Source organism: Phalacrocorax aristotelis, chromosome 1, assembly GCF_949628215.1.
Source record: "Phalacrocorax aristotelis chromosome 1, bGulAri2.1, whole genome shotgun sequence".
NCBI classification, from domain to species: Eukaryota; Metazoa; Chordata; class Aves; order Suliformes; family Phalacrocoracidae; genus Phalacrocorax; species Phalacrocorax aristotelis.
This window is the reverse complement of record NC_134276.1, coordinates 120,677,793-120,695,243: the sequence shown is the minus strand read 5'-3', so window position 1 is coordinate 120,695,243 and position 17,451 is coordinate 120,677,793. Positions and strand designations below refer to the sequence as shown.

Here is a 17,451-nt window from a genome sequence, read left to right as displayed (position 1 = left end):
TGCTTTATAGGCTGGTAGTGTTTGGTGTGTATTTTGAAACTTGGCCATATAGTCCCTTCAGGGATCACTATTTTAAATGAGGAAAACTGCCTATTATTCCTGAATCACCAACCATTAATTGTAGAAGTCAGTTTGATAAATATGTGCTGTGTGTACTACATAATCCTGTCTTGGTTACATTAATTACATGGAGAAACTTAGGCCAAGACAAACCTCCCTGTGTCCATCTTTACATGAATTGTAGTATACTTTGAGATGTTGCAGTCTTTTTTAAGATGGCTGGAAAGGAAGGCAGTCTTTGGCTTTAAAGGAGAATAGCAGGGTTGAAATTTACGAGCTATAAACTTCTAGTAGATTAGGGAGAATAAGGCAGCCTACTGTGAACATCTAGAAGGGTATTGTAGACAGAGAGGTACGCTCAGATGTAAGCAGGTAATTAGTTTCTAAGATAGTGGTTGGCATCTAAAGCAAAGCACCGCACATGCTCCCTGGACAAGAATGGATGTTTTCCCCAAGCAGTTTCTAATGTATCACAGACTTGGCTAAATGCTACTGTAGTTAGCAGTTGTCTTTTGCTTGGGGGGGTTAGAAGAGCTGTAAAAGCTGCCGTGGGAAAAGAGGGCATTCCACCGCAGGGAGGGAGCACAATCCTGCTGCTGGTGTAGCTGAAACTTGCAGTTGGTTTAAAAACAGTGTTGGAGAGTGTAGGAGACCCTCTTCCCTGGGAGCTCATGCTGTCAGAAGTGGGATTCTCATTTATGGAGCAGTGGGGCTTACTGACCTAAGAGTTCCCCATACAGATAGTGGGAACAATAGAACAAGTTAACCTGTATTGTGGACTGCAGTCTTCCCTCATTTGAGGGAAAAGGATGTTACAGCCCATGTAGCATTTTCTTAACATTAGCACATAAAAAAAGCTTAATATTTCTGGCCTAATTTTGCAATGTGACTATTCAGTAATCTCCTGGGTAATGTTTGCATATGAAACTGAACCATGACAGGGTTTATTATTGTACATATGTTAATTCAGAAAAGGAGAGGCCTGCATTTGGCTTTAGGGGCTGTTTGTATGATCACTTTTTCTTGCAGTTAGTGACCACTGTTAGACACTGGCTTTTGTTTCAGGCTGCTTCTTTACTAAGTTTGTATCCGGAAGTGCTAATGGATAGTGGGAATGAGATTTTCTGTTATGGTGGGCCTTAACGGTACCTCCATTAGCAAATCTCATCTAAAACCTTATATCACCTTGAATGATATTCCTTAAAGGTTCATTAATATATAACAACATTGGCTTGTGTAAAAATAAAGATGCTAGAGAAATCCTGTTTCTGAGCATAAGGAATGTCTTTCAAACCAGGCATCCTTTAAAAAAAAAAAAGTTCAAGTGAAAGCTTGTTATACAAGTCATCTTTTCAGTTTGGGGGAAAAAAAATTCTCTTAGCTGTTCATATTGTGGCTTTCAGTAACCACTTCTATTTTTTTAATCATTTAAAGTGTCACTTTAAGTTGCTTGTAACTTTATTAATACAGGTTCCTTCTAAGGTATAAACTTCCCATGCTCACTTCTAGGCTTCATTGACTTCAAATTGACAATATATTTTCTTTTTTTTCTTTTTTAAATACTGCAGGTTATGCACTAGAAATCGTGGGAGTTTAACTCTTAAGGTAGTTGTTGAGAATATGAGAGGAAGATCAGGCTGTATTGTCCAATACATTACATAAATGTTAGCACACTATTAACACTTCAGAGTGTGTGTTTACTTGACAAGATGCAAACAATTCCCAAAATAAAAGCAGCATTATTGCATTTTGTACCCTTGAGTGATATTTTAATTTTTAATCCTAAGAAAGACGAGAATCTGTGGTCTTTTGTAATAGAGATCTAAAGCATGTCTGTGTATTTCAGAATTTCCCAATTACTTAAGTGTTAAGTATTTTGAGTATCTGGGTTGAAACTATTTCATTCAAATGTTAGCTTTCAGATTAGCTTTTAGATCTGAAAAACAGATTTACAGAAATTGGGGCCCAGAATTTAAAGGTATTTAGGAATTCAGAATTGTGCCCAGTAGCACTTTTAAAGGAAGAAAAAGTATATTTTTCCACTGCTCCAAGCAAAATCGATGTGTTCAATGCTACTTAAAGCAATGGCATGTGATTTCTGGTTAACTTTTTCATCACTCCGAGCTCTTCCATTTTAATGGGTAATGAGTATCCTGAGTTGTTTTAAATATTTATAATTATAGCGTTGGAAGTTATGTTGATCCTATACTTCTGACAATCACCTAGATTCCAGTGCTGAGGAGGGAGGGAATTTTTTCTTGAAAATGTTAATATCTGCTTCTATATAGTGTATATTTTAATAATTCTTTGCAGCACCTTGTTTTCATCTGTTGGAAACAAAATACTGAATTAGATTACTGGTGTAAGAAAAATAACAATTTCTGTTTCCAAGCAGAAGGACAGATTCTTGATGGTATTTAAATTAATATATGATAGCTTATTTAGCAGAGCCTTTTTTATATTACTTGTTGACATTGCACTATTAAAAACAACATTACATTTAAATATATTTTGTTGTTTGGACTTCATATTCTAATTGCCTTTAAATCTTTCTTTTCTGTACAGTTAACAAATATTTAAGCTCTGAAAATCCACTGTTCTTTGAACTACGTGCCAGATACCTTATTGCCTGTGAACGCATCCCTGAGGCAATGGCTCTTATCAAATCTTGCATAAATCATCCAGATATCAGTAAAGATCTGTATTTCCATCAAGCTCTTTTCACCTGTCTTTATATGTCACCATTAGAAGATCAGCTATTCCAGGAGGTATTGTTTGTCAGTATACATTTTTTTTAATGAAGTGGTACGTTATACTTACTGTATACAAGTTGTCAAGAGGAGCATATGGAACTGTTTTTGTAGAACCAAATGTCATAAAGTCAGGCAACTACACCGGTGTTGCTTAACTTAATGCTGGCTTAAGCTTTGAAAAGTTAAATGTTAAGTGCTTACAAATCTTGTTGACCTAAATGCAATTTTTGGTCAAGTTTACTTATAGATATATTCCCTAGATAACTTGAGTCATTAATATTTTGTAATTTCAGTGTATTGACTATTATACTATTGACTATTATTCTGGCAAAAGCACTTTAGCCTAATTGATGTCAGTCCAGTGTTTTGTACAAGATATAGTTTTGTTAGCCTTAAAGTTTTTTTTAATGATGCCCCAGTATGTGAAATGACAGTCTAGCTGAATGTGGCCCTACTTTTACCACCAGAAGCACAGTGCTTTCTTAACCTTGTTCTAAGAACAAACTGCCATCATGCAAAAAAGTGCTTTTGCGTAGCCTTTTAATTTCTCAGACCATTATTTTGATTGTCATTACTCTAAGAAATAACAGCTCTACATATCTCCAAAATATCTATTTACGGACGTACACAAAAGCTGTTCCAAAGAAATCCTATGTTAATAACAATTCCTGAAGTTTTTGGTAGCTTCTTTAATATAGCAAGGTCTGATAGGTTTTTATTTCATGTTAGCAAATTTATCTAAATTGATTTTATTTTAATTGTATAGCACTTGTTGAGGACTGATTGCAAGAGTGGAATTGAGATCATCTGCAACACTGAAAAAGAAGGGAAGACTACCTTAGCCTTACAGCTATGTGAATCGTTCCTAGTCCCACAGCTTCAAAATGGGGACATGTATTGTATATGGTAAATACTTTATTTCTGGTGAAGCAGCTTAGCAGATATTAAATGCTTATTGCCAAAATGAAACTCATCTAACTTTGAGATGTAGCTGAAGTTTAAAATACCAGATAAAAACATTCTAACATGACTTTTAAACATTCCAAGTACATCTGTTATGCTTGTTGCCTTTTTACGCACAATCATGTACAGTGGTAGCCTACATAATACATAGCACTTACTGTTTCAAAGTAACAGAAGGGTAAGCCTTTAATCACTTTAGGCTGTAAATACCTATAAATATGGCATTTATTATTAGCAATGTGTAACAATATGCAGTCTGTAGAATCTCTGGCAATGCAGACATTTTGCTGTTCTGCTGGTTACATGACACTGCTTATAATAACCAAACTGTTGTATGTCACCAGTATGTCTAAAAAGAGAATATATGGTTCTGAAAATGTGCTATGAATAATGCAAACTTCTACTTCATATCTGAACCATAACATAAATGGTGGTCCTCTAGAAAACAAGTAAGAATGTCTTCATACACACTGAATCAGCTTGATAGTTGGACATTTTTATGGCTAAGAAGCATTTTCTGAAGAGTTGTCAAGACAAATTTCATCATTCTGAGGACTGAAAAATGGCTAAGGAAGATAATCCTTCTGTGTTTAATCTGTATAATTTCTGTACCTAAAGTAACATCTGCATTCCTTGATAAAGTATGCTTGATTTGTTTATTGATTATGTAGTTGAAGCAAAAAGGCTTAGTCAGCAAGGATTTTGGGGTTTTTTTTAATCAATAGAGATCAAATTATTTATTTGTATAACTAATTTTAATATGAAGTTTACAATTCCTATAGGACTTCCTTGTTCCCAGATTTCAGGGAATTGAAGTGTGAGGTCTCTCTCTCTTTTTTTTTTTTTTTTTTTTTTTTTTTTTGGTAGGAATTAATGAAGGTCAGGCATGATAATGCTTGGTTAGATAATAAAATTTTTCTTTAACTATTGGATGAGTAATTGAGTTGAATCAAAACCTTTGGAATTATGTTTATGACATACCTTTATAATACAATGTACTGGTGATACCTAGTGGCATTTTTCATTCAGTCTGTCCAGAAGATGATGGGCATGACTGTCCCCATAGGACAGGTGGAGAAGTTCAGTCAAAAAGGTATATAGTTTGTGTGAGCCCAGTGACCAACCTTGGAATGGAATCTGTCTTCGTTGATTCCTGCCCAAATGCTGCATCCCCTGACTTCTTAGTTATCAGGAAGTTTGCAGATGCAACCTACACATATTAGTTACGTGGTTAGTGCTTTCTGTTTTGGGGATTCAGTCTTCTAAGAAGTGCATTTTAAATATTGGAATTAAACCTACTTATACCTTTTGCTGTAGTAACACGTCAACCCTGCTCTTATCCAGTTGATCATTGTTTTGCATCATCTGTTTTGAAAATTGCTATTCAAAACAAGATGTCTGTCCTTATATTCTAGCAAAGTGGACGTCAAAATGAAATTCTAGAAGAGACTAAAGTACTGTTTGATACCTGCTTATCAAGGAAACCATTTTGGCATTTCTTAGTATTTTAATCTTATGTTCAGAAGGCTCTTTGAAAGAGTTCAGAGCAGTTATGTCTGTGCAACTAGAACAGCTGTTTCATTCCTTACAGATGCTGAGCCTTAACAATTGCGTACCCAACAAGAGAAATCTGCATAATGCGTAGTAGATAATGTATTCTGGAACAAAGCTTGTGATGGCGTGACTATGCTGTAATTCAAATTTCTGAAGACTAGGAGCCAGGTTAAATTAACCCACATAGTGTATTTTTCCTTAGAGAAGATTTTAATGTCTTCAGCACGGCATAAATCATCTTGCCTTGTCTGGAATTGAGGACCTTGCAGATCTAGGAGCAAACACTACTAGCAAAGATAAGATATCAGAAGAGATTAGAAAGCTATAGAGAGCAGATATTTGTTATTGCTTCATGTGAAGCAGCCTATATGAAACCTTCACGCTGAAACCATTAGCTCTCATTATCTCAGAGGAAGATGGACTTTAAGCAGCTCTGTCACAAAACTCTTATTGTTTTCATTGGTGTTAAGAATAAATTCTACATTTAGATGATCTGAATTATTTTTTCTGAAGTGAAAGGCCACTTACAAAATAATCACAAATCAAGCTGTGCTTCGTCTTACTAGAAATACTTGTGTACAAGGTATTGGTAAGAGATCAATCCGTAATGATGTGACTAATGACTTTCTAGTATTAAAAAGTGACGTGTCTTCAGGAAGACGGCCAAAATTTTGATGGAACAGGCATAGCAGAATGGCTTGCCTTCTCTGCCAGGCAATTTTTAAATGCTGTTTTGGCTGTTTTCAAGTGGTTCCTATGCAGTAAATTCAGTAAGTCAATGAATTTTTCCCATATGTTCAATCAGTCTTTAACCTTTAGGTAGTTTTTTGAGAATTGGATAACATTTGGGTAAAATGTGCTATCTAGAAAGATAGGCTTTCTACTTATCAACAGTAACAGAGGTTTTAGATCTAGCTAAGGGAAGGCAGGCTTAACCATTGTTTTATGTTGCTGATGAAGGCATGGATTGCATTTGGTGTTTTGTAGGGGGCTACCAGTCTGGAATAGACAGTTCCCTCTCGTAAAGAGGTACCGAGTTCTGTGATCCCACAGTAACAATTTAAATTGCCCCAACACATGTCCATAATAGTTTAAGCACAGGCCTCAGTGTGAACTAAGTTATACTATTGAGAAGTAAATGTCATTGATTACTATACTACTGTGCCATAACAATCGAGCAAATAGAAAACTACCCCCGCCTACATTATCTCAAGTTTATAATCTGTGTTGTGGTCAGTGACAGGGAAATATCTCAAGTGCTGCTGACTTCAGCATTAAAGTTTGTATGGAGAGCATTTAAGTGGTTGAAATAGAGTCCAGTCAGCTCTTCAAGAATGCTTCAGTCCTTAATGATTATCAAAGTCAGAAACGTGCTTGAGAACAAGAAGCCTCCACGTCTACATGGAGGAGTAAGAGTAAAATCCTGCTTCACATCAGGGTCTAGTCAAATGGTTGTTAAACTGATTCAGGAGCTTGCTCTTCACCAATGGAGCTGTTCCTTCGACTTGGTTTTCTCCATTGTTTTTTCAGCTCTTTCCTTGTGCCAGCTGTCGCACTTGTCTGAACACATGGCAAGCCACTTTAACCACTAATCTCTCAGAAGAATAATTCAAGTTTTCTCAAATTCTCAGGCATTAGTATTGAAATAGCTTGCTCTGAAATGGTATGAGACCAAAGCAGATAATAAGTTGTATTATTTATTTAAGTGCTGCAACATTTAACAGAAGCAATGTTGAGTTCGTTCTTTTGTACTTCGGGTTGAGACTTTTACTCAATTTTTATGAGTGGTTTGGTGAATGAAGATACTAGTTTCAGACTTGTACATGAAGTTTGCAAAGGCTTTCAAGCCTGGTAAAGGCAGAGGTGAACAGCTTGTATCTTTAGAAAACCTGTATGACTAACTTTTTGTGGACAGAGCTGCTTATAGAACTCCCTTTTCACAGTTTCCCCCACATAAGCTTGATGTTTCTTTCAACCTAAGATTTCTTGGGTTCTGAATGAAAGAAAACAATCAAGCTGTCTTGTCTAGCTCTGAAAATATCAAGCAGAATTGTAGAGCTGTCCTAAATATAAAAGCAAAGTTGGTCTTTTGTCATAGGCAATTCTTTCACTTCCCTTCATACAGGCGCTGACCTCACTAGACAAGCTTAATCACACAAAGTTTGTCTGATCTGTATCAAGCACAGACTAGAGGCTCTGGAAGATAAATCAAATATTTTGTCTGTAACTGGGTTTGTTTTCTGAGGGAGGAGGCTAGTGGCATAAATAAAGTGTCTTCCTTCAGAAAATGGAAGTTGATTGGTCCTCTCTTCATTGTAATGTTATGGTGGGGATTTCTGCCTAGTCCTAACTATATCTGCTCCTGTGTAAAAGCTTTGTGCTGGCAAGTTTTCTTGTAACTAAAAGTTACGTCCAGTTGCCTTTCTGAGTCTCTGAATTAAAGTGCGTAGAAATTACAGGCTGTAAATGTCAATTAGCTGTATTTTATACACTAAACACATTACCTGTGTGTGTAAGAGCTCTGCTGCAGTGTCTAGCAATCTATTCTTACGTTTCCTTATATCAGTCAGAAATGTTATTTGTCTAAAAAACATAGAGATGTATGGATAGCTGTAGAGCATGATACTTTCATGTAACTGCTATTGGCTAGAAAGACCTGTGATGACAGCAGTAAAAAAAAGAAAATTGTGTTGTAGTATGCATAACTGGAGAACATCGGTACTTCCTGTCAATGGACCATATGAGGAACTAGCTTTCTACAACACTCCCATTTTCCACATTCAAACACTTCTTTTCCTGAAGGACTCTTCATCCTTGCACTGAAAGTAAATTAATCCCAAGAGTGCACACACACAGAGCTTGCTGTTGAGCCTGATATTTATTGCCTGTGGTGTTAAGGGCTAGATGCTGTAGCGTCTGATTTTATTATGCAGTTCTCTGATACTAAGCTGAATACATTAATATGTTGTTGAATATTTCATTGGCTCAGTGATAGGAGATACCCTGAATGCTTTAACAAAGTAATTAAGTTGCATTTTCCATTGTGCACATTGTGTACAGTTGTGATGTTGATTAGATCAGTATTATGCCCTCAAATATGATTTTAGTTACAGAATATGCAAATAGTTGTTCTTAGTAATACATCATGTTAAGTGAGAAGAGTTCTAAAACTCAATCTAATTGAAATATTTTGTTCTGTACTTTTAGGGACCTGATCTTCATTTGGAGTAAACTGCAGCTTAAATCTAACCCATCAAAACAAGTATTTGTTGACCAGTGCTACCAGCTTTTAAGAATTGCTACAAATGTCAGAGTAATTTTCCCTTTCATGAAAGTCATTAAGGATGAAGTAAGTTTTGTTTGTTTGTTTTACCCCACCCCCCATTCTTCTTGTAACTAGTTAAAGTAAAGGGAACTGATGTTTATATTGTGTAATGGCCACTTTTTGTGGAAAGTTAGGAGGGGTAGGGAATGACACAGTATTAAGAATTGTGTCAAGCTCCAGAATGTGCTTCCATATTATGATTGCCCTTGATCTGTTGTGTGTTTTTAAGATTTTTTTTTTTTTTTACTGAATTCTGAGTTTTTCTTTCTGTCTGCAGTTTGAGGAATGCCATGCTCTATAAATAAATGGGGAAATTAATTAAAAATACATGGAGTAAATGTGAAAAATGCATTAGTTGGGTTTTTTCAGCCTGGCTCCTTAAGGAAATAGGGCTTGCGTAATGCCGTTGTATCCACCTTTCACCGTTGTTAAGTTCTGAATCCTTTCACCAGTTCTAATAAAATCTGAAGAAGTGTTTAAAGTAACATGAAGGAAAAGCTAGACTAAGATAGGAGAAAACATAATTTTGCTTCAGAAAAGTGCACTGTGTTTCATGCTTCAAATGTTAGTCTTATACTGTCCCATACAACCATCTGCAAAAGGTGTAACGTGCAATGCTTTGCACACAGGAGTGTGAGTTGTTTCAAAATAAATGTTTATCATTAACCTGACTGAACAGAGCTCCTTCATATCCTAGGGCCTAAATAAATAATAAATTATTTTGTCATGGGTGCTGCTGTACAGTTCTAAACGCAATTATTTGCTGTTGTTCAAGATTCTAATCTCAGTATGTATTCTGAAATACTTGTGGTAATGTGAATAACTTGTATTTGCATTGAATTATCATATTTTTTTAATAACCCACTACATATGGAGCACTGTATGTGTTTGTTAACACACATTTAAATATAGGTAGGTATTAATTACTTCTAAACTTCCTGAATTTCTTTTTACTTTCATCTGTTGCCTGTTGGGCAGTATGTTTCTGGTCATCCCTCTGAATTACATGTTCATGGTAGGGGCCCCAGCCTAAAGTGTGGAATAGGAATTCAGCTTATTGGAAGGATAGTTTGTCAATTCTGAAAAGTGAAGCCTTTTGGAATACTTGGCCATGGGTTGTTATGGTTTCCGTAGCGGTCATTGTTCAATATTGAGGGCAATATTTTATAGCTTATATTTTGTATGCAATGCAAGTTAAATGAGTTACAGACAAAATGCAGAGTAACTGTCCAATTATAGCGTGAAACAGCCTAGGTAATGAAGATGCAGACAGAGGATACTGTTGGATCAGATACAATTTGCTGCAGTCTTGTTTTATATCCCCAAATAATTGTCTTTAACTATAGAACAGCACGTGGCAAAAGTATCTTTGCTCACTGTAACTGTATAGCTTTCAGCGCAAACCAGATGTTATTTTTGAGCATTTTTGTACCTGTATTTTATAGTCTTGTTTGACCATTATTTTAAAATGTACGTGCCCTTAGGTAAAGTTTACAAGCAGGACGTTTTCTGAACTCCTAACTATTTTGCAAGTATATGAATATAAATACATGGGATGTTGATGTCTGAGTGTTGTTTATACTAGTTCTCTTTTTTCCCGTGGGTCTGATTTTATTTTAGTTTAAAGTTGTAGACTTCTTTGTAAGCCTGTAAGGAAAATACCATTATGCATACTCTATAATTATGTATACTGCAATTTCCTTTCTGCAGGTTGGTGAAGATGGTCTTCAGATATGTGTTGAGATATGTGGATGTGCCCTACAGTTGGACCTCCGTGAAGATCCCAACATGAAAAGTCTTATTTATAAAGCAATTGCTCATTTTCTGCCAAATGACTTAGAGATCCTCAGAATTTGTGCTCTTTCAATCTTTTTTCTTGAGCGCACCTTGGAATCTTACTACACTGTTGAACATTTATATAAATGTGCAGACGAAGAATACAATGAGTGCACTAGTTCTGTTCAAAACCGTGTACGTTTTGAATTGCTTCCAATTTTGAAAAAAGGTTTGTTTTTTGATCCCGAGTTTTGGAATTTTTTGATGATCAAGCAGAATTGTTTAGCATTATTGGGGGATAAAGCCTTTGTTGGCTTAAGCGAAAGTACACTGGAAAACTCTACTGCAAGTACCGAGAAGATAACAGAGTATAGGGCTCTGAGTGAGGAACGTATCTGCTTAACAGATGTAAGCAATGGGGAGCTTGACCCTGAAGACCTCTCTGAAGCCCAGTCCAAAGGTAACACCAAAAAGAACCATGAAGATCTTGAGGCATCTAAAGTGGTAGATCAAACTGTACCAAGGCACCGCTGTGTGATATGCAACAAGGAATTTCTTGGTGGTCACATTGTGAAACATGCACAAGCTCACCAAAAAAAGGGCAGTTTTTCCTGTGTACTTTGCACCAGAAAGTTCAGGCAAAAAGGACTTATGCTGAAGCACTTGAAGAATCATGTCAGGAAGATAGAAAGACAACATCTTGCTGCAGTTCTTGAGGCTGGTCAGCAGGCTCCTGCTCTTAATGAACTAGAATGTTCTGATGTTTCTCTGTCTCTTGAAAACGGGAATTCCGATGGTTCCAAAGATAAGGAACCAGAGATTCCAATAGCTCCAAGTGCTGACCAAGTGGTCCAAGTGGAGGAGGAGAATACTGAACAGGTATTTGATGCGGTGGAAAACCATCTAAGTGACCAGGATGATGCTACTGAAAACAGTAGTGACAGCTGTTTCAATAATGTTCCTGATGCTTTAAGTACAGAAAGTTTGCCTGAAGATGATGAGAGCTCTGCTAAAGAGTCACCTATTCTGCATAAAGTGAATGGAGCTTTTTGCCCTCAAAAAGACATTGATGCTATGGATGAGGAAGGAAGCTTTAAGTGCCCAGCTAATGGTTGCGCTAGAGTGTTTAAAAAGATAAGATTCCTCAATAAACACGCAAGAAAAGCTCATCCAACTGATTTGAAGGTGCAGCAACATATAATGAAATGGAATAAAGGAAAATGCCGCTTCTGCCAGAGGAAATTTGCTGATTCCCAGCATTTTATAGATCACTTGAAGAGGCACGTGTATCCAAATGTTTACTTTTGTTTACACTTTAATTGTAATCAGAGATTTAAGCTGTCAACTGAGCTGGCAGAACATACAAAAAGTCATAGTGTTTTTAAAGCTCAGTGCAATTTTGCAGAATGCTGTGAGCTATTTGAGGAGCTCCCTTTGCTGTATGAACATGAGGCTCAGCATTATTTAAATAAAACACCGGAATGTTCAGAAGATGCAAGTGAAAAAGATTCTTCAGATGATCCTTCAGAACTTTGTACTTACCAAGATGATGATGAACCTCTTAATGAGAAAGACACTGTAGATTTACCAGTTCCAACTTGGAAGTCAAGGAAGGATTCTACAGAACCAAAGACATATATTCAAAGTGTTGAGAAGAAAGCAAATAATGTAATTCACAATGGAAATGAAAGTTCATCTGAGGGTAGTGCTACAGTTTTGATAGACCAAAAGACACCTGTGTTACAGCCAAATTCTGAAAACTGTAATGTTGTTAGCGACCAACTAGTCAATGGGCACAGTGAACCAGATCAGACATCATCAAAGTCATCAGAAATACCTTTGGACAGAGTGGCAGATGAAACAAGGACAGAAAATGGGTCAGTGTTACCTGTTTTACAGAATTGTAATGAAGTACCACAAAATAATGCTGCTGCCTCACAAATACCTTCTAAACCAAATCAGCCAACGGAGAATACTTCATATGGTGTCATCTTAACAAAACCATATGTTAGACCATTGCCTCCAAGTTACCTTGATGAACGATACATTAGCATGCCAAAACGTAGAAAAATTTTGACTGATAAAGTAGATGCTCATTCTGAACAAGATAAATTTTGTAGCAAATCAACAGAAAGATTTAGATGTGGCAACTGCTTGACCATCTACTGTAATTCAGAAGCACTTGAGGCTCACCTTGCACAAAAGAAGTGTCAGACGCTCTTTGGATTCGATTCAGATGATGAAAGTAAGTCTTACGGTCCTTCCGGGTTGGTTTGTTTGGAGGTAAATACCAACCAGAAAATGGTCTTTGAAAACAGGCAACCTGATGGAATAGATAACACGGGCATGACTTCTAAGCAACTGTAGTATGTAAGAACTGAGACAATTAAATCACAATAACGTGCTAAGTTGGAAGTTCAAACTGGACATGCGGTTTAGAGTAAGAAAGAGGTGGTGAGAACTGGTGGGCAATTCTAATGGAGAAGACTTCTCATAAAACAGAAGGGGTAGTTCAGTCCGTCTTTCCTTGCATGTTTGAAACTAAATGCGTTGAAAAATGTAAGCAGTGTCCTAGATTAAAGAATGATTTACATTGGTTAGTCTTTATTTTGATCCCAATGCATTTTCTTTTACAGGTGCCTGATTCAATGTTGTGGGAAAATGTATCAAACGAGGAGTGGTGTAAGAAGACACTACACGAAGAAGCATCAGTTCGTTTCCCAGTTGGCCTTAATCATAAAGCAGTCTCAAATTACTAAAGAAAAACATGACCGTGATAAAGATAAAGCACATTTTTTAGACAAAACTCACGGAGGAATAATAGGAGCTCTGCAGGTCTTGAGTCCAGAAAGGTTGCTACAAAACCCCCAAAGTACCAGTTATCCAAAAAGCCACGTTCATTCCAAATGTGTGATTGAAGCTTAGTGGCACAGTCTTTCTAGCATGAAGGTTTAAGGAAAATAAGGCGTACAGTTGAGCAAGCAGAGAAAGCAGAGGTGTTAATTGCCTTATAGAAATAAAACCAGCCAATTCTGAAAGCTGCTTTAGTTGGAAAATGTGTGATTAAAGGAAATCCATCCAAACAGCTGGGAAGGATTCATTCAAGGTGTTACATTATTATAATATGGATAAGAAACGTGTAGAGGAACTATGCATTCTTTTTTCAAAGTTTCAGTATGTGATTCCATTATCTGCTAAACAGCATGGAACTCATTTAATAAACTTATACTCAGAATCCAAAAAGAGGAATGTAGAAAGAAATCGAAGATGGATGGAATGCTCGAATAGCCAGAAACTTGGAAGTACAGAGCATGCAAGGAAGAGCGAGTTGATGTGGTATTAAGTGTGGAAGTTATGCGCAGTGGAAACCAGATGCATGCAAGGGAAGCCCTTTTCAAGGCTATGGTAAATGTGCATGTTAAGGATGTCCTGTAAAACATCTGTTGTAGGTGCAGGAAGACTCATACGAGCAGTACATGCACAGATTGTGGGGATATTAACAGAAGCAGATTGAAACAAATACAGAATGTGAAGGGGGTTAAGCTTGCATTACAGGGCAGAGTTAAACTAATTTTATGCAAATACAGAGGTCCTTCAGCTGCTGGTATATCTGAAAAGAACTTGAGATGGATTCTGTTTTAAAAAAAAAAAAAGTTTAAAAAAATAGGCAGACAAAAGCAGAGTGTATGTCAAATTGGAAAAAAATATCAGGAAAAGCCTGTTTCACATGTGATACTGCTTAATGGTGGTAGGTCACAACTCAGTACTGTAACTACTTATTTACTGTCTAGAGGAAGGGAGAAAATATGTATCGACTCAACTTTAAGACACATTATTACAACCCTATCTAGTAGCATCTCTTGAAAAGATAGCCTTTTCCAGAAGTTAGTGAAGGAGTTAGACTTAAATGTTAAGCACTTTATCCAAAATTCACTGTTCATAGGAACAATCAGAATGTGAAGACAGGAAATTTGAGTCACTCAGCTCTGTACATAACATTGGAATACAGGACATTTGGAAACCAAAAAGATGCTGTTGTAGTTTTTGATCTTCCCACCCCTGACAGAGGTGTGGCAAACATGCATACTGTCCAACTACTGTGCTAATTTATCCTCCGATTTATCTAACACTGCCATGCCACCTAAAAATGTTTTATTTGGGATCCTGTTCTATGCGGGTAGCTGAAAATTTTAATGTGATTGTAGGCATAGAGGGTATAGTGGTGAAAACTACAGATGGAGCCATCACAGACCTGTAGGACAGCAAAGACCAACCGTTCCTGCTCAGCTAGTTTGCTTACTGACTAGTTTATCACAGTGCGTGTATGGCATAAGAAGATGATCAACTTGCTTAAACCAACAGATCTGTAAAAACTAATGAAGAAAAAATCAAGAGGTACATATAAAAAATCTGTTTGTTGTAGCAATGGCTCACACTTGCAAACCTAAGAGTTTCATTGTAAAATAGGCTGCTAAGTAGTTCTGGAACTTAATAGTTCAGTAATGCCTCTGCTAATAATCCTCTGTGAAATTAAACAGATATCTGCATTAATTCTGCTTCCTTTTCTCTTTCTGGGAGGTAAAAAGAATGCAAATTCAAAATCATACTCTTTTGAATTCTGGAAAATCTTTGCCTTAACTTTGAGTTGGATTAACATAACACAAAAGGTTATAAAATTATGATCACAGGTATGTGTGCATTCCATTACTATTGATGACTGGCCCACTTTCAGAGATGTGAGTGACATTTGAGGCACCAAAGAATTTTTTGCAGTTGCAAAAAAACTGACTTCAATGCATCGTTCATTATATATACATATGTACGCACAGTATATATATATTTACGTATATAAAAACATTAAACGTTTTTAGTCATAAAATTAATGGGGACCTTATCAGCCAAATGCACTTTCACATTTTTTGTTTTCAAGTTGCCAACTAATTTTTAAGGGCCCGGTTATAATCTTGATTGTTCCCAGGTTCCCCTTTCTTTGCTTAACATTGTTAATCTAGTTAAATTTGTTTAAATATATTTGGAAGGAAAAAAAATAATTTTGAAGTATGACAGTTCTAAAAATCTGAAAACTCAGCCAACAGATATGACAAAAATGTTTGTGTAAAGTCTTTTAAATGTACCTTTAATCTTTGGTGCTTTTTTGCCTTTTCCTGGAGCTTCATGTGTTTGAAGATGCTTTAAAAACATGATTGAGACTTGTATTTTCTTTGGTTTAAGTGTGTAGATAAATGCATCTATGTACATGCATAAACTGTGACCATAATTTTTTGTACCTGCATTAAACTCAGTTTTGCTCAAAGACGCTTTTCTTGGACACCACCATTTGTTTATCCCATGTGTTCAGTATATACACTTTGGAGAACTGGAAAGCTGAATTCTGACATAGGTGAACATTAGCATGACCTCACACCTATCACAAATATGCGAAATTGGCTGCAAGTAGCAAGTGGGTGGTAACATTTTGGTTTCAAATAATGATTTTTACTTCAAAAGACATTGCATTTTCTTTAAACTACTTTGATTCCTGTCGCTATTCTGGATAGTTGCAGTATTAAGCAACTTCAATTAAGAGCAAAAAATACTTGTGTAGTAGCAAAAAAAGTGTGTGGGGGATAATGCTACGTGCTTTTTAAGGATTCTTCAGTATGTTGCACGTTACCCTATACTAGGCCTGCAACTTCTAGGGCTGAAAAAGGTTCCAAATCTAGAATTGAAGGGTTTTTTTCCCCAGGCTTTAAGCATTGTATGATACAATTGGAAGTACTTCCAGATGTATCATTTTGATTCAATAAATACTGAAGTACACGTGTAATGTGCGCATGCAAATATCTTAAAGCTGCCTGAAGTTACACATGAGCTTAGGAGCTCTGTTGGATCAGTTTGTGCATTTCACTGCTGGTAATGTTCCTCCAGGTGGCTGTAACTTGGACTTAGACTTTCCTTTTAAGACTGTCTACTCTAACCTGATCGCAGTTCACTGTAAAGGTCATGTAGGTTCTAACTGTCAAAGAGTTGCCGCTTGGTAGGCGCCTTTCACAAAAGAAAGAAATACTGAGAGTAGGTTGAAAGTGGTCATATCTGTGGGGAAAGGTCACTGGTACTTTGGTTATTTAGCCATATTCATTAAAACTATATAAATTGTATAGTTTGGATAATTTATAACATTAAACTTTGTGATTTTAATATCACATTGAAGGTTCAGCTGTACTCATTTCTTGTTTAACACCAGTTGTATGGACAAAAGACTCAAAGGGGGTGGTAGTGTTACTATTTTCTTAATTTATTTGGTACTGTATAACACCTTTCTGATTAAATGCAGTGTATGCATTTTGGGACTCTGTTAATTTGTAAAAGCTGTTACAGGTTCAGCAAGAAAGGAAATTTGTGCTTCCTTGTTGAATGTTAAATTATTTTACTTTGCATTTTATATAAGAGTACAAATTAAAACTGAGCCATCAAACTGCAATAAATCAACAGTAGTGTTTCATTTTAAAAACTTTTTTGTACTGTACATAGATTTGTTCAATAAAACATTGTCTTTGTTGTTGATAGAAATTTATCTTGTCTTTTGGGGAATCGCTCTGAAAATACTGCTGCAATGTTCATAGTTACTGTGTTATATTTGGTGTATGAATGTTGCACAGCACCTGTGTAAAGCTGCCAGGTCTTGATGTTCCAGGCATGTGGTTATCTGGATCTGGCTAGACTGTTCAACTATACCCAACAATACCCAGGATTACCAAGGATGTTAAGACAGAACTCCTGTCTCTCCTTTTTTTTTTTTTTTCCCCTCCCCTTTTTCTTCCTTCTAGCTAATTAACTACCTGCTCTGGTAAACTTGGGACCTCTTAGTTAAATAAGTCTTCAAAAAGTCATAGTAGTAGTACAGATTCTTTACAAATAGATAACTGCTGAAGAGAGAAGCGTGGCTGTGTGTGAGGGAGAGGAATAGCTTTTTTGGTCGCCAGTCTGAGACGCGCGAAGAACATACCTACTGCAGAAAAA

General features: G+C 36.4%; 1 protein-coding gene across 6 annotated transcripts in view; it reads left to right on the top strand.

The window, feature by feature from the left end:
- ZNF654 (zinc finger protein 654) overlaps positions 1 to 15,745 on the top strand; it is a 36,059-nt gene extending 20,314 nt beyond the window's left edge. For 5 of the 6 annotated variants that reach the window (XM_075103559.1, XM_075103586.1, XM_075103575.1 and 2 more), the window contains 5 exons: positions 2,626 to 2,828; positions 3,580 to 3,719; positions 8,538 to 8,679; positions 10,366 to 12,676; positions 13,068 to 15,745. In XM_075103559.1, the coding sequence (XP_074959660.1) occupies positions 2,626 to 2,828; positions 3,580 to 3,719; positions 8,538 to 8,679; positions 10,366 to 12,676; positions 13,068 to 13,075 (2,804 nt within the window). In that variant the 3' untranslated portion in view covers positions 13,076 to 15,745. The remainder of the gene's footprint in view (positions 1 to 2,625; positions 2,829 to 3,579; positions 3,720 to 8,537; positions 8,680 to 10,365; positions 12,677 to 13,067) is intronic. The other variant, XM_075103607.1, reaches the window with a different exon arrangement.
- The last annotated feature ends 1,706 nt before the right edge of the window (positions 15,746 to 17,451 follow it).